General features: G+C 44.2%; 1 protein-coding gene across 6 annotated transcripts in view; it reads left to right on the top strand.

Moving 5' to 3' along the window:
- Nucleotides 1-21976, top strand: part of DOT1L (DOT1 like histone lysine methyltransferase) — a 107531-nt gene that overhangs the window by 32759 nt on the left and 52796 nt on the right. For 5 of the 6 annotated variants that reach the window (XM_048830964.2, XM_048830969.2, XM_048830966.2 and 2 more), the window contains exons 4-7: nucleotides 1998-2061; nucleotides 4038-4266; nucleotides 11760-11854; nucleotides 16572-16634. In XM_048830964.2, coding sequence (XP_048686921.2) covers nucleotides 1998-2061; nucleotides 4038-4266; nucleotides 11760-11854; nucleotides 16572-16634 — 451 coding nt within the window. The remainder of the gene's footprint in view (nucleotides 1-1997; nucleotides 2062-4037; nucleotides 4267-11759; nucleotides 11855-16571; nucleotides 16635-21976) is intronic. The other variant, XM_048830967.2, reaches the window with a different exon arrangement.

The following is a 21976-nucleotide window of genomic DNA, read 5'->3' on the forward strand; positions in this document are numbered from 1 at the left end:
CCCTCCAGCCTCCCAGGGAATTAAATAGGAGTAGTGAGTGCTCAGTACCTCTTAATGTCAGGTCTATGGTTTATATGCTGATATTGTAATATAGTAATTGTGTAGCACTGGTGGGGTATGTATAGGTGTGCAGCCTCACTTTGTCAGCAATGATACTGAATAAGAGAAGAAACCATCTGTCCTCAACCACACCTGACTTATTTCTCAGAAGCTGTTCAAAGAAGCCATAAACCTGTCATCCTGTTTAATCAGTTCATTTTCCTTGTGGGGGGGGAGAATTATTTGAAAAGTTAATCCTAGAAGATTGGCTGCAGTGCTGCAAATGCAGAGACTAGGAATGAAAACCAGTGCATTATGGAAATGCAAATAGACACTCGTAAAAATATTTTTCAGTCTTGCCTGTTTTTATTAACATGGAATTAAAACCTGTTAATTGGCAGCCCAAAGCGAGTGCAAAGCAGCCGTGTTCTCAGATAAGGAGTCAGAGGCCACGTCTACACTACCCGCTGGATCGGGGGGGGGGGGTAGTGATCGATCTATCGGGGATCGGTTTATTGTGTCTAGTGTAGACGTGATAAATCGATCGCCGATCGCTCTGCCGTCGACTCCGGAACTCCACCATGGCGAGAGGCGGAAGCGGAGTCGATGGGGGAGCAGTGGCCATTGATCTCGCGCCGCAAGGATGCGAAGTAAGTGATTCTAAGTCGATCTATCTAAGATACGTTGACTTCAGCTATGCTATTCTCGTAGCTGAAGTTGGGTATCCAGGCCTTAGCTAGTTGTGGCAGTGAAGTCAAGTTTATGAGAAGTTAACTTCCTTCCCTTCTCCTCTGTCTTTCCTCCTCCCTTCCTGTCTTGGGGTAGATGTGGGATATGCCCAATTACTCTGTGGACTGGCTTTTCTGCTGCTGCTTTCTGGAATCTAGTTATGTAATGACGGTGGGCCTGGCAGGTATCCTTACCTCCTTGACCCAAAATAATTCTGTAATCCTCTCAGCCTCTGCAATTAAGGTGCCTGGCTAAACTGTGAACCCAACTAACCCACAGAACAAGCAGTATGCTTTCCTTGTAAAGCAGGTGTCTGGCGGATGAAGTTTGTACTTTGAAGAAGTTGTATTACATGGCACACTGCATGTTAGAACAGAATAGAACTGAGCTCTGGATAAGTGTCTGACTGTCTTCATAGCTGGATATAGTGGACACCGGAAGGAACAAAGCAGACTACTTTACAAGTCATCCACTGAATGCGTCCGATGAAGTGAGCTGTAGCTCACTAAAGCTTATGCTCAAATAAATTTGTTAGTCTCTAAGGTGCCACAAGTCCTCCTTTTCTTTTTACGAGTGTAGTGCTTAAAACATTTTTTTGCATGTAGGGAAGTGGGAGGAAGCTAAGAGGGCCCATGGGAATTTCCAGCTTGAATTCCTGATAGGTCAGAAAGGAAAAACGTAAGATAGCACCGAGTTATCGCCATAACTTAATTTTCCCCATTCATTACAATAAGTCTTTGGAAGCTGAACGTTAAAATCATAGAATATCAGGGTTGGAAGGGACCTCAGGAGGTCATCTAGTCCAACCCCCTGCTCAAAGCAGGACCAATCCCCAACTAAATCATCCCAGCCAGTGCTTTGTCAAGCCTGACCTTAAAAACTTCCAAGGAAGGAGAGTCCACCACCTCCCTAGGTAGAAATCAGTTTCTTTAAAAGAACTTTTTTTTTTCCATCACATGGATACCAGGTATAGAATGTCTAATGAATCGTTGGGCCGCTAAAGTCTCTTATTTAAGGAAAATTTATAAAAGTGTAAAATTGCATAAAGAATTAATGATTGTTGCAAAAAAAAAAAAAATTACAGCTACAGTATGTACACTTCAAAAAATGTAGGTCAAATGTTGTGCCTACCAACCTTGGCAGTGTTGCTTTAATGTGCATAGCTGAGCATTTCAAGACCCTCTTTACTGTTAACTGACTAGCAAACTTCGCTTTTTCTCCTTTCCCAGCTTTGAAAGCATGCAGAGGCTTTGTGACAAATACAACCGTGCCATTGATAGCATTCATCAGTTGGTATGTATTTACCTTTATTATGCTGTGGTGCCTATCTAGTTGGCTTTATTCAGGCTAGTGGTTTCAAATTCATGTACTGAAAATGACAACTAAGAAGAGCTGACTTTCTTAGCACTCAGTTGTGTGTTTGCTTAAACAGCACCATTACAGCTTTTCCATTCATTCGGGAGTTAATAAGTCGTCTATTAAACCTTGCTTTCTCGGCCAAAACTTGGCACTTGAGGATTTGAATTTATATCTTTTATATAAGAATGGCTTAATTTTTCTAAAATACAGGTTTGCAGGCTCTTAGTCCCTAATGTGCAGCTGGCACTCTTGCTTCGACATTTGAAATAGTTGAGTTACCTTTGAAAAAGGGTTCCTTTGCATGCACCATACCTAGCTTTTTTCATCAGAAATTTCACGAGGATTTAATGTATATACGTTTACTTGTGCGTGTGGGGATTGAGACTTAAAGATTCCTTAAATAGTCCAGATTAACTTGTGTATCATGGCGATGATCCATAGATTAAGAATTCCCTTACTGTTCAGTAAAGCTATATTTTAGAACTGTTCTGTTCCAAAGGATCAATCACTATTAAGGAAGAACTGGAATGAAATCTATTTTAATAGATTTCTAATAATAGGCAACTTCTTTGGTTTTCTTACCCCAAGTTTAAGGCTGGTAATGAAACACAGTAAGTGTAATCTAATAATAAGAATTTTACTTAATTTATGGAATTTAGATGCCCGTTCTGTCAGTAGTATCTCGTTGTACTTAACACTCATCCAATTTAATACTACATCTTATTCTACAAAAATCACAATCTCGGGGCCTTATGAAGCACTTTGACCTATCAAACACATGTTGGGGACTGTTATCTTCTTTTGTGGGAGCATTCAAAATAGACCTCAGAAAGATATGGCCAGTAGGTTAGAACTTCTCCCAGACTTTGCACCACTTTGGCACCTACAAATCTCCATATCATTTGCCTGATTCATAGATGCTGGCCACTTTAATCTTGTCTTTGTTAATAGCTTAAAAGTTGGAATTCTTCAGCACTCACATTTCATTTACAAAAAGAAAAGGAGGACTTGTGGCACCTTAGAGACTAACCAATTTATTTGAGCATAAGCTTTCATGAGCTACAGCTCACTTCATCACGAAAGCTTATGCTCAAATCAATTGGTTAGTCTCTAAGGTGCCACAAGTACTCCTTTTCTTTTTGTGAATACAGACTAACACGGCTGTTACTCTGAAACTTTTCATTTACAGTCACGCACTGAAGTGAGAATTTAGTCAGTTTCACTCTGTCCTGCCAGTGCCCTGCTGAATGTAGGAGCCCAGGCTAGCTGACATAAGGAGCAGAAGTGGTAATTGGCCTCTGAGGTAGCAGCACTGAGCCCTCAAACAGAGGATCAGATAGGAAAGAGGTGACTATCAGGAAAAGGAGATGGAAAAGATGCCCAGGGAAAAAAGCTTACAGACGTTTAAAATCCAAAGTGGGGAAGACAAGAGGAAGTTCAGAAACATCAATAGCTTCTATTTAGGAGTGAGATTATTGGCTAGCAGAAGCTTAAATTTTCTCTCCCACTCCCTCTGAGCGTGATTCCTCCCATGCTACACTTCATGGCAAGAAAATAAACCCGTCTTTATGTTGATGGCGCAATGAAATGCAGTAGTTACATCTAGTATGTAGGCAGATCTTAGATGTGTTTTCCCTCGTGTATCTAGTATGCAGTCTTCGAAAATACCTATTGGGTGAGGTGACACAGACAGTAAAGCAAACCAGCCTCCCCAAGCGGCATTGCTGCAGAAGTCTTTTAGCACGTCTTGCTGCTGCTTTTGGAAGGACACTGGATCAGTTTTACCCATGCAAGAGACGGGGTGGAGGAACGTGGATTATCTTTGTGTCAGTTGCCCTTCCACCCGCAAACGTAGGTATGTCATGATGTATTTTTCTTGTTTACATTCCCTTTCTGCTCCTCACTCTTAGTGGAAAGGAACTACCCAGCCCATGAAACTGAACACTCGTCCCTCCAATGGGCTCCTCCGTCACATCTTGCAGCAAGTATATAACCACTCGGTGACAGACCCAGAGAAACTCAACAACTATGAGCCCTTTTCCCCAGAGGTGTATGGAGAGACTTCCTTTGATCTAGTGGCCCAAATGATTGATGAGATTAAAATGACTGAGGATGACTTGTTTGTTGACTTGGGCAGTGGTAAGTGACAAACTGCTTCGTTTTCCCTTTTCTATCTCTGCCCAGGCTTTTTCCTCCGCTGAATAAAAAAATGTCAGTCACTTTACATTTAGAAAGTAACCCATCCCCACAGACTGTCTATCTGGCTGTGCACTCCTGACAGATAAATGCTTTCCTTCCTGTATTGCCAGTGGGATGTGGCACCAAATGTCACCCACCCACGTGAAGGAAGGATTGATACTTCAGGAAACTTAATTTAAGAATACTTCATTTTTGTCACCAGAGATAAATGTAGTCATTTTAAAGTATGGTTGGCATCTGAAATGATTGTGTAAAAGTGCCATTAACAGAGTCCATATTTTATACTTTCTGGCTTCTAGATCCAGTTTAAGTTCATGCATCACACTTTTTTCCCCCCTGAGTGTCAAAACTGCAAACTCCACCTGCTACCTGAAAATAAAGTGGGTTCTTTCTCTGTCTGACACAATCACCAGCAATAAAGATTTTCTGTTTATTGTGAGGCGGTATAGAATCCAGCTCACTCTTCCATAGCTGCATCTGTGCTACAGTTAGCAGTTTTAACAAAAGTAAAAACCTTTTTGTCAGTTAAGTAACCAGATGTGACTCAAACACAGATGTGGAGCAGATATGATGAGTAAGATGATCTTGTTTTATTTGCTCAAATCTGATTACCAGCAGGAAAGGAGTAATAAGAATTCCCCCTTTTTAATGTAGAATTGTAGGTTGAAATAAATGAAGTGTATATCCTCTTGCTTTCTCAACAGTCATCCTTTATCCTACCAAAGGAAATGGGAACCTGCCCACTGAAAATACAGCAGAATTACTAACCTTACTTCCATTTTATATCTACTAAATGGAATTCCAAGTTAAGGGTATTAAAGCAAGCCACTCACAGGGGACAGAATTTATCCCTCCCCTCCTTCCCCCCGCTCTGGTAACTATATTTTATGTGTCCAGTTAAGTAGAATATGAGACGCATCTAAAATGCTGTTTAGTCAGGCATGGTGCTTTGCTGTACAGAAATAACTGCTTTACCACAGTTGTGTGAAAGTGTTTGTTCAGTAAGGTCACAATAAGAGATCATATCTGGAAGTCACACAATCTTGCTGTTTGCCTAACAAGATGGAGGAGTGTGTCATCTGACTAATGCTTCTGTAGTGAAATGTTTTGTTTTCCTTGGCCTCTAACACCACCAAAAACAAAACCAGATATTTATCACCATAGAATCCCAAACCTTAATATTGGACTAAGACCAAGCATATGAAAAATAAGAACCTTTATTAGTATCTGAAAAGAATGGTTTAGCATGCAGTAGCCTCAACCGTAATTCTGTGATCACTTTTCTGTGCACTGGTTTTCAGTTGATGGATACACTGGAAAAAAATGGTTACTCACCTTCTCATAACTGTTGTTCCTTGAGATGTGTTGTTGAGGTCCATTCCAATCAGGTGCGTGCACACTGCTTGCACAGTCGTTGCAGAGTTTTCCCTTGGCAGCTCCTGTCGGGTCGGCTGTGGAGCTGCCTGTAGTGGCACCTTCATGGCACTCAACAAATAAGCCCGCTGACCCGACTCCCCTTCAGTTCCTTCTTGCTGGCTACTCCGACAGAGGGGAAGGAGGATGTTTATTGGAATGGACGTGAACAACACATCTCGAAGAACGATAGTTACGAGAAGGTAAATAACAGTTTTTCTTCGAGGGCTTGTTCACGTTGATTCCAATCAGGTGACACGGAGGTGTGGTCGGAGTTAAGGAATTGCTGACTGGAGTACTGCTCTGCCGAATGCTGCAAAATGTTTGGAATGCTGGGTGATAGCATAGTGAGTGGTTAAACGTATGCACCGATGACCAGGTTGTCGCTCTGAAGATCTCCTGAATGGGAATCTGGGCCAGGAAAGTTGCTGATGAGGCCTGTGCCCTTGTGGAACATACTGTAATAGATGGGGCTAGGACGTTAGTCAGCCCGTAGCATGTGTGGATGCAGTCTGTGATCCAGGAAGAAATGCATTGGGAAGAGACTGGGAGCCCTTTCATCCAGTCTGCCACCGCCATGAACAGCTGATTAGATTACCTGAAAGATTTAATATGCTTGATGTAGAATGCTAGTGCACGCCAGACATCCAGTGAGTGAAGCCTCTGCTCCTGTGCACTGGTATGAGGCTTGGGATAGAAGACTGGTAGAAAAATGTCTTGGCTAATATGAAGCTGGGACACCACCTTGGGCAGGAAGGCTGGATGAGGCCTGAATTGCACCTTGGCCTTGTGAAAGACCATGTACGGTGGGTCGGAGGTTAGTGCTTTTAACTCGGACACCCTCCTAGCCGATGTGATGGCGACTAGGAATACCACCTTCCACGACAAATACAGAAGGGAGTGAGTCGCCAGTGGTTCGAAAGGGGGCCTCATTAGTCTGGAGAGGACCAGATTGAAGTCCCATGCAGGCACAGGTCATCGAGTCTGTGGATATAATTTTTCCAGGCCCTTGAGGAAACGCCCTACCCTAGGGTTGGTCAACATGGAACGCCCCAATTCTCCCTGGTGGAAGGCTGAAATAGCAGCAAGGTTATAACCTGATGGATGGCCCTTTTCAGGTGCAGGAGGTAATCCAGGATGAGTGATATAGGAGCCTGAAGTGGAGGTGTATGATGCTGGGCATGCCAGCAAGTGAACCTCTTCCACTTAGCCGGAGAAGTGACCCTGGTGGATGGTTTCCTGCTGTTGAGCAGAACCTGCCTGACCAGTTCCGAGCACAGGAGCTCCATTGGGTTTAACCATGAAGCTTCCATGCTGTGAGATGGAGGAACTGGAGGTCTGGGTGAAGGTGGCTGTGGTCCTGGGTGTTGAGATCTGAGAAAAGCAGTAGCAGGACCGCCGTGTCCACAGACGGCTCCAGAAGCGTATGGAGTGTACCACTGTTGGCGTGGCCATCCTGGGACCAACAGAATTATTTCTGTCTTGTCTCTGCGGATCTTGAGCAGCAGCTTGTGTATGAGTCCGACCGGTGGAAAGGCATATACGAGGAGGTCCCCCCAGGGTAGCATGAAAGCGTCGGAGATTGAACCCGGGCTATTTCCAGAAGAAGCAGAACGTTGGGCACTTTGTATTGCTCCTGGTGGCAAACAGATCTACCGGGGGAAACCCCCACCTATGGAAGATGGAATGTACGACATCTGGATGGATGGACCACTTGTTGTGGAACGACCTGCTGAGGTGATCTGCTAGTTCGTTCTGCACTCCTAGGAGATATGATGCCTCCAGGTGAATGGAGTGGGCTGTGCGCAACTCCCATAGCTGGAGGGCTTCCTGACATAGGGGGGAGGAACAGGCTCCACCCTGTTTGTTGATGTAAAACATGGCAGTGGTGGTGCTGGTAATCACTGCCACACACTGGCCTTGTAGTTGGGACAGGAAGGTCTGGCAGGCTTGTTGCACCACTCTGAGCTCCTTGATATTGATACTGAATGAGAGCTCGTGCTGCGACCATAGGCCTTGCTTTCGGAGATCTCCCAGATGAGCCCCCCAACCCAGAGCTGATGCGTCCGTTCTTAGGGCCAGAGAGGGTTGTGGGCTGTTGAAGGGGACTTCCTCGCACACCAACTGAGGGTCAGTTATGGCTTGGAATCACATCTCTGGCCGGATCGCCCTTGCCTGTACCGAGTCCAGCACCTCCCCCAATGAATTCTATTCTTTTGGTCGGTGGTAAGCTCGACTTGTTCACGTTGAGGAGGAGTCCCAGTCTCTCAAAAGTGAATCTGGTTAATCGGACTTGAGATTCTACCCGCTCCCTGGAGCGCCCCCGTATTAGCCAGTTGTCGAGGTAGGGATATACCTCCACCTGCCTTCTGGGGAGGAAGGCTGCTATTACTGACATACACTTTGTGAACACTCAGGGCGTTGTTGATAGATCAAATGGGAAGACAGTGAACTGATGATGTTTGTGGTTGATCACAAACCGTAGAAACTGTCTGTGCTCAGGCCAAATGGCTATGTGAAAGTACACGTCTTTCATGTAGAAGGTGGCGTACCAGCCCCTGGATCCAGGGGCGGGATGATCGTGCTCAGGGAGACCATGCGGAACTTCAACTTCGCCATGAAGTTTGAGTTGAGTCCTGGTTGAGTCCAGGACTTGCAGGTCTAAAATAGATATGCGATCCTCCTTTGCCTTGGGGATTAGGAAATAACGAGAGTACAATCCTTTGCCCCTTAGCTCCTGAGGAACCTCCTCCACTGCCCCTATGGTGAGGAGTTATTGCACCTCATGGATAAGGAGTTGTTCATGAGAGGGGTCCTGATGGTCCTGAAGGGTTTGCTGCACTTTGAGGGGCGGCCCAGATGCCTGCAGCCCTGAACCCCTTCTCATGGCTAACCCCGATGAGAGGGTGCGGGTAGCAGAGTCTGCCGCATCAAGGGAGGCTTGAAGAGAGGTTCATGCCACCGCCTTCCCTTCGTCAATGATGGCCATGAATTCAGCCCTGGAGTCTGATGGAATTTGCTCCTTGAACTTCAACATGGAGTCCCACGAGTTGAAGTTGTGTCTGCTTGTTGGTTTGCTATAATTTGCTGCAGGCCCCCCATTGAGTAGACCTTTCTACCGAAAAGGTCTAATCTTTTAGACTCCTTGGATTTGGGAGTTGGTCCTTGCTGGCCCTGCCTCTCCTTTTTGATGACGGCTGTCACTACTAGGGTGAAAGGCTGCAGGTGCGAGAACAAGTACTTGAATGGGACAAAGTACTTGCACTCAACACCCCCCGCCGTAGGCGGGGTTGTTGCTGGGGTCTGCTGCAGCATTTTGATATTGCTCTGTATAGTTTTAATTAGGGGCAGAGCTACCCTGGAGGGACCCTTGGGCACTGAGTGCTCCTTCGCAGGATGCATTGCGGTTGCACCTGGTCCTGGCTTTGGCACCGGGGAACAACCCCGTCTGTCGTCTTGTGCCACTTGTGTGGCACCGGTGAGTGTGAGCCATGCCTGGTTGTCTGTACTGAGGAGTGCCGGTGCTGAGGGTCTTTTGAATCAGAGTCTGTCTTTGGTACCGTGTCATGCACCGAGGCCGGGGCGCTCTGCACTGATGTGCTCGGTGGATGGAGAGCGGACTCCATCAGAAGTTGTTTCAGATGGAAATCCCTCTTTCTTTTCGTCATAGGGTGGAAAGATTTTGCACCTGTCTGTTTGGTGCTCTTCCCCCAGACACTTCAGGCACGCATCCTGGGGGTCGCCCGTAGGCATGGGCTTACCGCAGGTCCCACAAAGTTTAAACCCTTGGGCCCGAGGCATGCCCTGCAGCTGACGGGAGGTAAGGGATAGGGGATGTCCCTGCAGCCTAACCCAAATTATATACACTAAACTAAACTGCTAATTGAATCCTAGACTAAAACTGCAGGCCAAAGAAGAAAACTAAGGGAATCACTTGGAAGGCAAGTGAACGCCGTTCCAATGGACATCATGGACGGTAAGAAGGAACTGAAGTGGGGGCCATTTCGGCAGGGTTATATATTGAGTGCCATGGAGGCGCCACTCCAGGGGGCTCCGCAGCTGACCAGGTGGGAGCTGCTAAGGGAAAACTTTCTGACGACCGTGCACACAGCGTGCGCACACGTGATTGGAATTGACGTGTACCAGCACTCGAAGAAGAATAAAGGATCCTGATTTCTCCTCCCCACATAACTCTTGTTAACACCAATGAAAGTTTGCACATAGATGGCAGAGTTGAGACTGAATTTCCATAGCATTCTAGTCAATGCAATATAGTGTACAGTGTAGATTAGAATACCATTGTAGCAATAGCACAATATCCAACATTTACTTTAGTGCCTTTCCTACACCTCTATGTATAGGAATCATTCATCTGCCACAGGGTGTAACAACCGCTGGTCAAATGTTGCAGCCATTTTTTATCAGTAACTCTGTCGAGCCATTTAAGACTAGAAGCCAACAATATTATGTCTGGTTGAAATGGAATTTTAGGAAGGCAGAACACAGTTGTTCAAATTGGAATTAGGACAACTGTTGCAAAAAAGTGGTATCTTTAACCACAAGTGGTCTCTGATGAGAGAAGGGCAGTAATGACTTCTGATATTTTATTTGGCCCATGTAAATGCATATAGTTTTTACTGCTTCCCTCATCCTCCCCCATTCCGTTTGTTACTCAATAGTTGCATCTTCTTATTCATATTGTAAACTGTTCTTTTACTCTGTTTATACGGCACATAGCAAAATGGGGCCCAGAACCTGTATGGGGCTTCTAGGTGGTACCATAATACAATTTTTTATTATACAGGACTGTCAGTAGGTGGTTCCCCATTATACCAAAGTGGGTATTGTATCAATAATGATTTAATGGCAAGAGCCCCACCTCCTCAATGACTGGTGCTACTTCCTGCAGGCAGTCAATGAAATGGAAAACAACAATGTGTGTTCTGTGCAAATGTGCTATCTGCTTGGCTTGAATGTTTCTCTTTCCCTTGTGATCATCTATGATTCTGTGAGAAATGCATTAGTGAGACAATGCATTTTACATTAGTCCAGTACAAACAGCGATAAACGTCGTATTAGAATGAATATAGAAATGGTTTGATCGGGAGTTGTAATCAATTGCGGTAAGAAATAAATCTAGAATGATTGCAACAGCTTATAAAGATTTACCGTGTACTTGGCAAAATCTGGGTCCGGTGTGCAAGCAGAGGTTCAGCTGTGATTTTTTTTTCTTTCCCCCACAAGCCAAAGAGATGTAATGAGTACAGACAAGGTGTGGGAATGGCAGCTAATTACTGCTGGAGCAGTCTCTGATGCAAACACAATTGAGACTGAGTGATGGGAAGTTCATACATTTTTAAGTAATGTTTTGTCTTGCAGTTTAGCAAATTGCGTCTGAAATTACTTTGATGCGTATTGATCATTATCTTTTTTTTATTGTACTAGAAAATAATACTCCTGTCTTGTGTATTAGCATTTTTTTCCCAATGTGCTGAGACTTTTGTATTAGTTTTCCATCTCAATGAAAATCAGATATAAATGTTTTGTTACAGCTCTCTCCATTACACTGAGAGATTTGAACTGCAAAATTTATCTAGCTGCTGTTTGGTTTTCTTGCAAAAACAAAAAACATCAATATTTACTTCCTGTAGGACATAAGTCTTTTTAGTGGAAAATAGGCTCCGGTATTGAGGTGTAACTGTTGTGAAGTTGGAGCTATTTGTTGTAATGTAAATTGTCATATGTTTATCAATCAATGTGCTATATTATTTGTATTATGGGAATGCCTATTGTGCTAGGTACTGTACATTCTTATAGAAAGAGACAGTCACTTCCCTGAAGAGCTTAGTCTGAATAGACGATACAAAAGGTGAGAGGGAGAGATACATTATCCATACTTTTCGGATGGGGAATTGACACATGTTGTGAAATCCTTGCATACATCTTGGTCTTTGTTTTAGAAGCAGTCTCCTGTGTATGGGGGGCTTTTTTACTATAACTGTCTCTTTCTCTACCTGCAGGTGTGGGTCAGGTAGTGCTTCAAGTCGCTGCTGCCACAAACTGCAAACATCACTATGGTGTGGAGAAAGCTGATATTCCGGCCAAATATGCTGAGGTGAGTTCTGTCTCAAGGAGTATGAGATGGTAAGTGTTTGATTCCAGGGTTGGCTCAATATCTTATGTCTTTCAGGTAACTGCTATGTATTACAAAGCGGGAATCCTGAGTTTGAATCCTAGACACTCTGGCTCCTTAAGTCAGTAAGGGCTGGAAGCACAGCAGTGATGCAAATGATATGGGGAGGGGTGGGATGTGCTTCTTGTTGCTCAGTGGCAGTGCTCACTGAGTGATCAGAAATATCATTAACTGGTCTCTGAAGAGAGCTTAGTTCAGGCCTGAGAAAAAACCAGGCGGAGTGAGGCTGCGAAGTGATGGGAAGCTTATACAAAGGGAACAAAAATCAAAAGGGAAGATGCAGGTTTAACCTAGACACCGTACTGTCTAAGCTGTGGATTTCAGGACCCACTCGGGTCTGGAATGGGACTTTGAAAGGGCGTGTCACAGAGGCTAGTGCTGTGTAGGGTTGAAAGCCTCTAGGAAGGAGTTGAGCAAGATCAGAGTAGTGGGAGACAGAATGGCTGAAACTCATAATTTTTTTTAAAAAAGCTGCAATCTGGATCATGCTAAGAATGTTCTTTAGCAGCCCTAACTCTTAAACGATTGAGTTTAGATATTAAATATGTTAATATAGCTGGAGCTGCAGAGTAACTGAGACCTATCGATTGCCCTGGAGCATTCAGTTAATAGCAGTGCTCAGTATGCACCCAATTGAAGTACTTAGGACGATGTCTCATAATAAGGCTATTATACTTAGGCAAGTAGTTTTCTTTACACTTCCATTAATTCTATGTCAATAGGGACTTGCAAAGTTAATCAACTCCAAGGGAAACATGGAACCCAAATGAGTTGCAAGCAAACAATAAAAGTTGGTCAAGCCTTGCAGTAAGAATTTTGTACTTCCTCCAGTAGGTTGCATAGAGCTTCACACCTTTAACTCCTTGTTCAAACTAATGGACTTTGGTCTGTTTCAAATACCAACTTTAGCTTCTTAAATAATGTGTACATAAGCTTTAGAGCTTCCTTTTCAAATATATGTGTAAAAAGGGTCTGATGCTATCATGAGTGCCATAGAAGGGCCTAGGAAATAATTTGTCCTTACTCTTCATGGTAATCCCTTGGAAATATTGAGCTGGAACACTTTTACCAAATCTTTCTCTGTCACCTCCTTGCATGAGTATTCTGACTTATTTTAGAGCAGCTCACAAAGGCTAGGTTCCTGGCTCTTTATTTAGTAGTAATCACTGGTTAAAAACCACTTATTTGTGAGAGAAAATACATATAGGGCCAGAGTTTTGTTTATACAAAGGCACTTTTACGCCACTCCAGAAGTACCTACGTTAAGGACCGTTTACACAGAGCAGTGTGAAGGGGCCATAGTGTAAATGATCAGCAGGCAGTAAAGAATTACATGAACTTTGCCAGTGTATGCAGAGAATATAAATTGTTAGGGAGTACTAATCCTGATGGTGTCCCTTTTTAATAACACTGTGTCAAGTACAGTAACTCCTCACTTAAAGTCGTCCCGGTTAACATTGTTTCGTTGTTACCTGGCTGATCCGTTCGGGAACATGCTCGTTTAAAGTTGTGTAATACTCCCTTATAACATTGTTTGGCAGCCACCTGCTTTGTCCACTGCTTGCAGGAAGAGCAGCCCCTTGCAGCGAGCTGGTGGGGGCTTGGAACCAGGGTGGACCAGCAGCCCCCACATCAGCTCCCCTAAGTTCCCTGTGCGGCAGCCCTGCAGCAGGCTACCAATTGTCAGCAGTTCAGCTGTCCCTCTCCCCACTGCCATGTGCTGCTCCTGCCCTCTGCCTGGGAGCTGCTCCTGGGAGCCTCTTGCTTGCTGTGCAGGGGAGGGGGGCTAAAGTCACGGTGTCCCCCTCACCCCTTACCACTTCTCCATATAGAGCGGGGTGGGGACAGGTCAGGGCTCAGGATGGAGAGGCTTTGCTGGTCACAGCTGCTGTCTCCACTTCCTGATTTTTTTTTTTTTAAAGGCATTGTACTTAGAGTGGGGTCAGCATATTTAAAGGGGCAATGCGCCTCTTCTTCCCCCCCCCCCCCAACACACAGGGTGTGTGTCTCTGCCATGCTGGCTCCTCTTCCTCCATTCCTGCTGCCTTGTAGAGTGTGAGGCTACATTAACAACAACGTGTTAACCTGTGAGGGATCAGCTGAATGCCAGTTCATCATTTAGCAGTAAGGCATCCCCTAAGAAATATCCCATCCTCTTCCACCCTTTACCTCACCACCTCAACCAAGCTTCACAATCATTCTTGTGTACAGTATTAAATTGTTTGTTTAAAACTTATACTGTGTGTGTGTATATATAGTTTTTTGTCCGGTGAAAAAAATTTCCCTGGAACCTAACACCCCCTTTCCCCCCCATTTATATGAATTCTTATGGGGAAATTGGATTCGCTTAACATCATTTCGCTTAGTCACATTTTTCAGGAACATAACTACAATGTTAAGCGAGGAGTTACTGTATTTGAAGACTTTACTGGGTGAATAAAGTATACCATGTGTGGCCTTGTCTCAGTGTGTTCCGCTCTTCCTGGCAGATTACGCGAGGCTCACTGTGACCCTCTGCATAGCCCTTCTCCCTCTAGAGGCAAGGGTCACAGCCTACTGAGCCATTTTCATCATAAGCCAGCAAGGAGGTTGGTGAGAGAACTCCCACAATCTCCGTTGTCCCTATGGGCTTATTCCAGAACAGGTTAGCCTTCTGTCCTGACGGGGTCCTGTCTTCCCCTCCAAGAAGGTGTTTCTGTAGTGGAGAGTTGGAGGGAACCAGGGCCTGCCCTCTACTCCGGGTTCCAACCCAGGGACCCTAATGGCAGCAGCTGTTGGCAACAGACCTTTGAGATGCTACATTTCCCTGGACCACTTCCCCACAGTTCTCCTGCTTCCCTCTCTTAACACCTTCTTCACCCTTACCTTAGGGCTCCCTTTCCAGTGGCTTGAGGGTGTCTTCATTACCCAGCTCTTCAGCTGCACTTCCTCTCCTCAGGCTCCCTGGCTCTCCTCAGCCTGACAGGAGTGAGCCCTTTTATTGTATCAGAGGGGCCTTAATTAGAGTCAGGTGTTCACATTAGCTTAACGGCCTCACCTGACTCTTTGCAGGTTAATTGGAGTCAGGTGTTCTCATTAGTCTAATGGCTTCAACTGACTCTTTGCAGGCTAATTGGAGTCATGTGTCCACCACAGCGTGGAGCAGGCTTTGTTCTGATCAGTCAGGGAATAGAAAAATGCTTATCCAGTGACCAGTATATCTGCCTTCTACTACTCTGCTGTACCCAACTGGCTTGGGTCTATCACACATGTTATCCTTGCACTTATAAATGGCTGTCCGTTAGATTATCGGCTTGACAACTGCTGCAATTTAAAAATGTGTGAATCTGCCCTGAAATAGCCTATCTGCTTCTTGGTGCATTTAGATTGGCCCACTTTTTTTCTCAACAGATGTTTTGTGTCGGTGGTTGTATTGAGCTTGTAGTTGAATTTGTCCATAGTAACATTTCTCTGGCTACTACATCGCTTTATGCAGTTTTTAAGCTTTCACTTAAATAGGGGGGAAAAAACCCTAAGTTTCTAGTCTGTGGTTTTGAAAAAAATCTTCTGAAATGTGAACTGATGTTTCACTGTCTTTTGACTCTGGAGATTGAAACAATATTTCTGAGTGGTGTGAACTGTCTTGTTGTTAATTGGGTGTGTTAACTCTGAAGCCTAATGGGAACACAAATGTCAACACAAAATGTTTCACAGCTGACATAACATCAGAAACCTCCAGCTGATCTGAGACTGTAAGTGGAGCTTGGGATGGTGGATGAAACTTGAATACCATTTCTTTCCTCCCAATCTGAGCCCTGAATATGTGGACCCAATTTTGCAGTTTCAGTAGGTCTTAAATTGTGACTCTTTCTCGCTCTTCCCAGTGTACGTCCGTTTTAGTTTTAAATGGGGTGAGTAGGCATAACTGACCCTCACTGCCACAGTGCAGAAACACCAGGTCTTCCAAACCCCCAGTTTATGGGAAGGGGTAAGCTTTCAGAAAAATAGTCTGGGGCAAATTAGAAGCAGCACTGCTGTCTGGATGTGAAGGTCTGAAGCTCCTTTCTCCTGCGTCTGGCAATGGAAACCCACTGCCAACTAGCTGGGTTTGAACCACAGCTGCCTGCCATCCTGTGTAACCTTAGTCTCTTTAGTCATAGATCGAAGCACCCTCCCTTCCCCCCAGCTGCTGGCAGTGTGTTGCAAGGCAATGGCAATTGTAACTGAAAGAAGCTTGCCTACTACTGCTTTCTCGTTCGCCCAAGCAGACCTGTCTTTACGCCCCTTCGCTAGCTGGGCTCCGGTAGGACTATGTTCACTGCCTTCTGCTTGCTCTGGAATTATGTAGCACCATCCTTGGCAGACTACTGAGCAGTGTCAACTCAAAGTGTCTTTAAGGCTTCCGTGGAGAGGGGAGAACAGAATAAGTCAGCCTTGATACCTTGGCCCCAGTGAAGTGAAGGAGTTTCCCCAGGGGAACTAGAAGGGTAGACCTTCAGTATGTGTGTCTAGGATTTTCCAGCAGTCCCATTCAAGTGTTAATGGCAAAGAACTCTTATAGGCCCGTGAGCATTGTCAGAGTTGCCTCTTCTCTCACTATCATATAACTGGTATTGCGAGATGTCCTAATGGGTGGTTTTGTTTTTCCTCCCTCTTCTAGACGATGGACAGAGAGTTCAGAAAGTGGATGAAATGGTATGGGAAAAAACATGCAGAATACACAGTGAGTGAAACTCAGCTGAAAATCTTTGTGCTCCACTTATTACTGATGTTCAGAATTTACAGGTCTCCCTCCTCCCCTTCCCCAGCTAAGAAGCAGCTTCCTGGCCTTTATCTTGCTGCTGCTGAGTGATGCTTTCTGAAAGACAACCTCCCAGAGCCCTCCTCTTGACTCACTTGACATTTGGTGTGTGTTGTTGGGAATGTTATTGAGGCTTGCAGAAATTCTTGGAAGCCCCTTTCTTATAAACTCTCGTTACTCAGGCTGTTTTCTGCTCCCACATTCAAACATCATTAAGAAAATTGCTCCCTGATTAGACACTTACCTGTGAGAAATTCATGTAATCTTGTTCTCTAGTGGCTTTCTCAGAACCCTGAGAATACCCCTGCTTGTTTGTGTATCTTTATCCCAATCTTCTCTTAAAAAAAAAAAGTTTCAGATCTCATAGCTGCCATGCTTCTAGTCAAGGAGGGTTGAGTTGGGTCAGTGTTGTTCCCTAATCATTTGGAGGAATTGCCATTGGGTGATTCAAGGGAATCTTCCCTTCTCTGAGGTTTCAGCTAGCTACCACTGCGGCACTCCTAGCCTGAGAGCAGTTGACACAAACAGATCCTGGTCTCTCATGTGATTTGCACAGAGCTCTACGGCTAAGCTACTGGACCAGTCTGATCTACTTGCCTTTGAATTTCCCAATATTATCAAATGGCCTCTTGTTGGTAGTCAGGGTTTGGCATGAAGGTTAATTTTTCATTTACAGAGAACTCAAGTCTCATAATACTCTCATGTCCAGTGACCAGCCTTGAATGTAAGGGCTCTCTTACTTCTCCTTGAGAAGTAGGCCATCTGCTGGATTAAGGTGACAATGTTGCCTGTCTCAAAATATCCCCTTACTGAAACTGACATATAGTGTGTGGCACTGTTCCATTAGATATATGCTGATTTCATGATAGGAGTAGTTTGCAGTTGGATTAATGTCAAGGCTGCAAACTCTTTCCTGCTGTGAAACTGTATGCAGGCCTTCCTTCCCAGGAAATGGCCATATGGCAGCCTTCCAGGGTGCTACCCAGCTGGCATTATAAGAAAGAAATCTTTACTGAAGATATTTCACTTATGATCCATGTAATTTAAAGAATAGGGACAGAACCTAGACTGAAATACTGAATATGTATTGATTGCTTTAGGCTGTGAGTATTGACACATTGTGTATATTACATGTAGCAGAATCTGACACTATAATGGAAACAAGACTGCTTATTTTTGTTCAGGTCTTTGGCTTTTATAACCTTTCCTCTAATGGTAAGGACTGAGGCCAAAATTTGCAAACTTACATGCTTAATGTTAGGCTCCCAAATAAGTGTCTTGCTTTTTCAACGCTATTGAGCAGCTGAGGTCCCATTGAAGTCAGTGACAAGCTGGGGTTCATGGCACCACTAAAAATCGGGTCACCTTCTATATTGGGGTTCTTAGACTGGGGGGTTGTGACCCCTCAGAAGATCACAAGAGGTTACATGGGGGTCTCGAGCGGCCAGCTCCGTGAGGCTGGCATCCCCGAGCCCCCATTAAATGAGATTACGTCCCCTTCATTTTTAATTTTTAAGTGGGGTCACACTCAGAGGCTTGCTGTGTCAAAGGAGTTGCCAATACAAATAGTTTGAAAACTACTGTTCTGTATGAATTTAGGATTCTAACATTAGGTCAACTAGGCTTGCAAATTTTCTCATCACCTCCTTATCATATACATGGCAGATTTTACTGGCTCTTTTTTTTGGCTTCTAACACCTCTTTTTCATCTGCTGGCAGTATATGTACGTGTATCTCTAGCCCTGACCAGAATCAGATAACGAACAGTTTTCCCCCAAGTCAACATATCTTAGCTAAGGATATGTACTTCCTGGTGGATTGTAATGGACTCTTTCCTTAATGCTTGTGGTATGGACATTGGGTAACGGAAATGAGTCCCAAATCCTTCTATATTTAGTTCTCCCACATGGCAACGTGCTGAGAAGCCATCTTGTCTTTGGCAGTAAGACAGTAATTCCATCTATTACCTCTGTAGTAATACAGGCTGTTACCACCGCGACTAGAATGCTTTGGAAGGCACAAGGCTGAAAAGCTTCATCTGAGTGTATGGAATGTAGTGGTGATAGACAATGCAGCCGCACTTGAGAGTCCTCTTTTGCTGCTTGTAAAATGGCTTGGTTACCACCACCCATTATCTCAGAGAAGGAGCGCTCTAGATGTTTTCAGGGGGCTCTTGAGAGCCCAGTCGGTGACAATCGTCAATATGACTAAGGACTGGAGTGGTTTGTGACCAACTAGATTTTAACTGTGTAAATTCCATGCAACTGGATTAAAAATTATAAAGTTAAATATTTTCAGAAGACTACAGAGTTGGGGGGGAGGAGGAGGACGGGAAGATTGGCAGAAATTCGTGGGAACAAGTCTCCGATCCTAGCTGCTGCTTTGAATAAATTATTTGGACAGTGGTATTAAGTTTATGCTTATTGTTGCTGCCTTGCTCCAAAAGTCAAAACTGTGACAGACATGAGACAGCAGTAAATCCTACTGTTCCTCCAGCATGAATTTTTTTTGCTCACAGCTAGGTATCCATAGTTTGACTTTAGTACAACTGGCTCTGTGTTTGTACTCTGAAAAATGACTGACAGAATAACATCTTGGGGTTCACGTTGACTCCATATCTAGTGTGCTCAATTTACAAGTCAGGTAATGGGTCTTCCCTAGTCCAGTCCCTCAAAGGTGGCCTGGAATTTGAGAACTGAATTGTTCTCTCTCCTGGATGAAGCCTCATCACCAGCAATGGATTCTGAAATCAGAACTCAGTTAAGAATTCTGTTGATTCACAGACCTAAACAAACAAGTAAATAAAATATCTAGGTTGCTCTTCTGCATTCCCATTGCATTTGGTCTCCAGTGCTAACAAGAATAAAAAGGAATAAGATATATTTTAGTGAGAAGAGTCTGCATACAGAATTTGCACAGTCAGAATACACACACAGGCAGATCTGTTGAGTAAGCAGATGCCATTTTAACATTGTCACTTTTCAGTCCATAATTGCATTGTAAACTTCTCCAGCTGGTGTAAAACATCTTGAGCCATTTTGGAGTTCAAGGCACTTGCTGAGCTACAGCTGCTAATAATGGGTTATCACTGAAACTTAAAGGTCAGAGTTCCTATTTTCGGCAGGTTTCAGAGTAACAGCCGTGTTAGTCTGTATTCGCAAAAAGAAAAGGAGTACTTGTGGCACCTTAGAGACTAACCAATTTATTTGAGCATGAGCTTTCGTGAGCTACAGCTCACTTCATCGGATGCATACCGTGGAAACTGCAGCAGACTTTATATACACACAGAGAATATGAAACAATACCTCCTCCCACCCCACTGTCCTGCTGGTAATAGCTTATCTAAAGTGATCATCAGGTTGGGCCATTTCCAGCACAAATCCAGGTTTTCTCACCCTCCACCCCCCCACACAAATTCACTCTCCTGCTGGTGATAGCCCATCCAAAGTGACAACTCTTTACACAATGTGCATGATAATCAAGTTGGGCCATTTCCTGCACAAATCCAGGTTCTCTCACCCCCCTCCCAAAAACCACACACACAAACTCACTCTCCTGCTGGTAATAGCTCATCCAAACTGACCACTCTCCAAGTTTAAATCCAAGTTAAACCAGAACATCGGGGGGGGGGGGGGGGATAGGAAAAAACAAGGGGAAATAGGCTACCTTGCATAATGACTTAGCCACTCCCAGTCTCTATTTAAGCCTAAATTAATAGTATCCAATTTGCAAATGAATTCTAATTCAGCAGTTTCTCGCTGGAGTCTGGATTTGAAGTTTTTTTGTTTTAAGATAGCGACCTTCATGTCAGACTAACCAATTTATTTGAGCATGAGCTTTCGTGAGCTACAGCTCACTTCATCGGATGCATACCGTGGAAACTGCAGCAGACTTTATACACACAGAGAATATGAAACAATACCTCCTCCCACCCCACTGTCCTGGAGAGAGCAGAAGACTGGAGAAATTGTAGGAGAGAGGTTGCTCTTTTCTCTCCTTTCTGTGAAAACATAAACCACTTGGAAAAAAACCCACCATCTGTGGCTATTAGTGCCTTCACATTGTTGCTTAGGACACCGTATCCCGCTGTGGGTCACTTGAGTCTTTTGGACAAGAGTGTTCCACCACAAACCTAAACCCCATTCATTATCTATTAAATCTTTCTTTGTTTTTTACGGTAAAAGAATATTTTCTAGTATCTGTTTCCATGGAACTAGTTCCTTGAAAGTTTGCAAGGTTAGTTTCAAACTTTTTTTCAGGGTAACTGTTGTCCCAAGGAAATTGGCGTTTTTCTTAGGTGATTAGAACTGGATAATTACATGGTCTTTCTTGGGGAATTTCAGCACATGTTCAGTTATCAAATTAAAGCTTAAAAACTCAGTATTGCAGTTAACACAGACATATGGTACTTTGCCAAATTCACACATCTAATTTTCAGTATGGTGAAAGGTTGAGCTTTTTCTGGTTTGGTCTGGATTGATGACAGAGCAATTCCCTTGCTCTTCCCCTGCTGCCAGAAAGAGCTTGCTCTAGCCGTAGGGGAAAACTCTTTCCAATGCCTGAGCCTTGGCGTAAAGTGAAGGAAAACATGTAGACTCTTAAGGTATGGCGGGGGTGTAGGTCAGTGTTATACAGCGTGTAATCTTTCCTGCCCCCACCCCCAGTGGAGTTATACAAGTTTCCATGGAGTCCTACTGTAGCCATTTGTAGTCCCCAAATCCCTGCTGGACTGTCGTGGTGTCTTGGGGCATTCATACAGCAAGTGGTCTGCTTCAGAGTTGCCTTAATGAACTTTTAAATCCAGTGTGAACACGGGTGTAAATTTGGTTAAAGATGAGGGTAAAACTAGGGTTCACTGTTATTTTGCAAAACCTTGTTTGTCTGGCTTTGGCTTTTTAAAATCAAGAGTGGATTGGATCATAGCGTTCTTTATCCAGCCTTCCCAACACTTTGATATGGGAGGTACGAGGGCTGGGAATGGAGAACAGGGAATCCAGATAAGAGAATCGTAGGACTGGAAGGGACCTTGAGAGGTCATCTAGTCCAGTCCCCTGCACTCGTGGCCGCATTATGTATTATAATATATGTATGAGTCTAACTTTCCAAATTTTACTGAGACTGTAGATAGGTCTGATGGCTGCTTGGAGTTGTGCACTTGATTTATCCCTCTCACTCAAGCAGACTGTATCATAGAAGGAAATCTCACTCCCCGTCCCAACCCCACAAATGAGCTTGGGTGCATTAATGGTGGATATGTGTAGTCC

This window comes from Caretta caretta, chromosome 25 (assembly GCF_965140235.1).
Source record: "Caretta caretta isolate rCarCar2 chromosome 25, rCarCar1.hap1, whole genome shotgun sequence".
Lineage (NCBI taxonomy): Eukaryota > Metazoa > Chordata > Testudines > Cheloniidae > Caretta > Caretta caretta.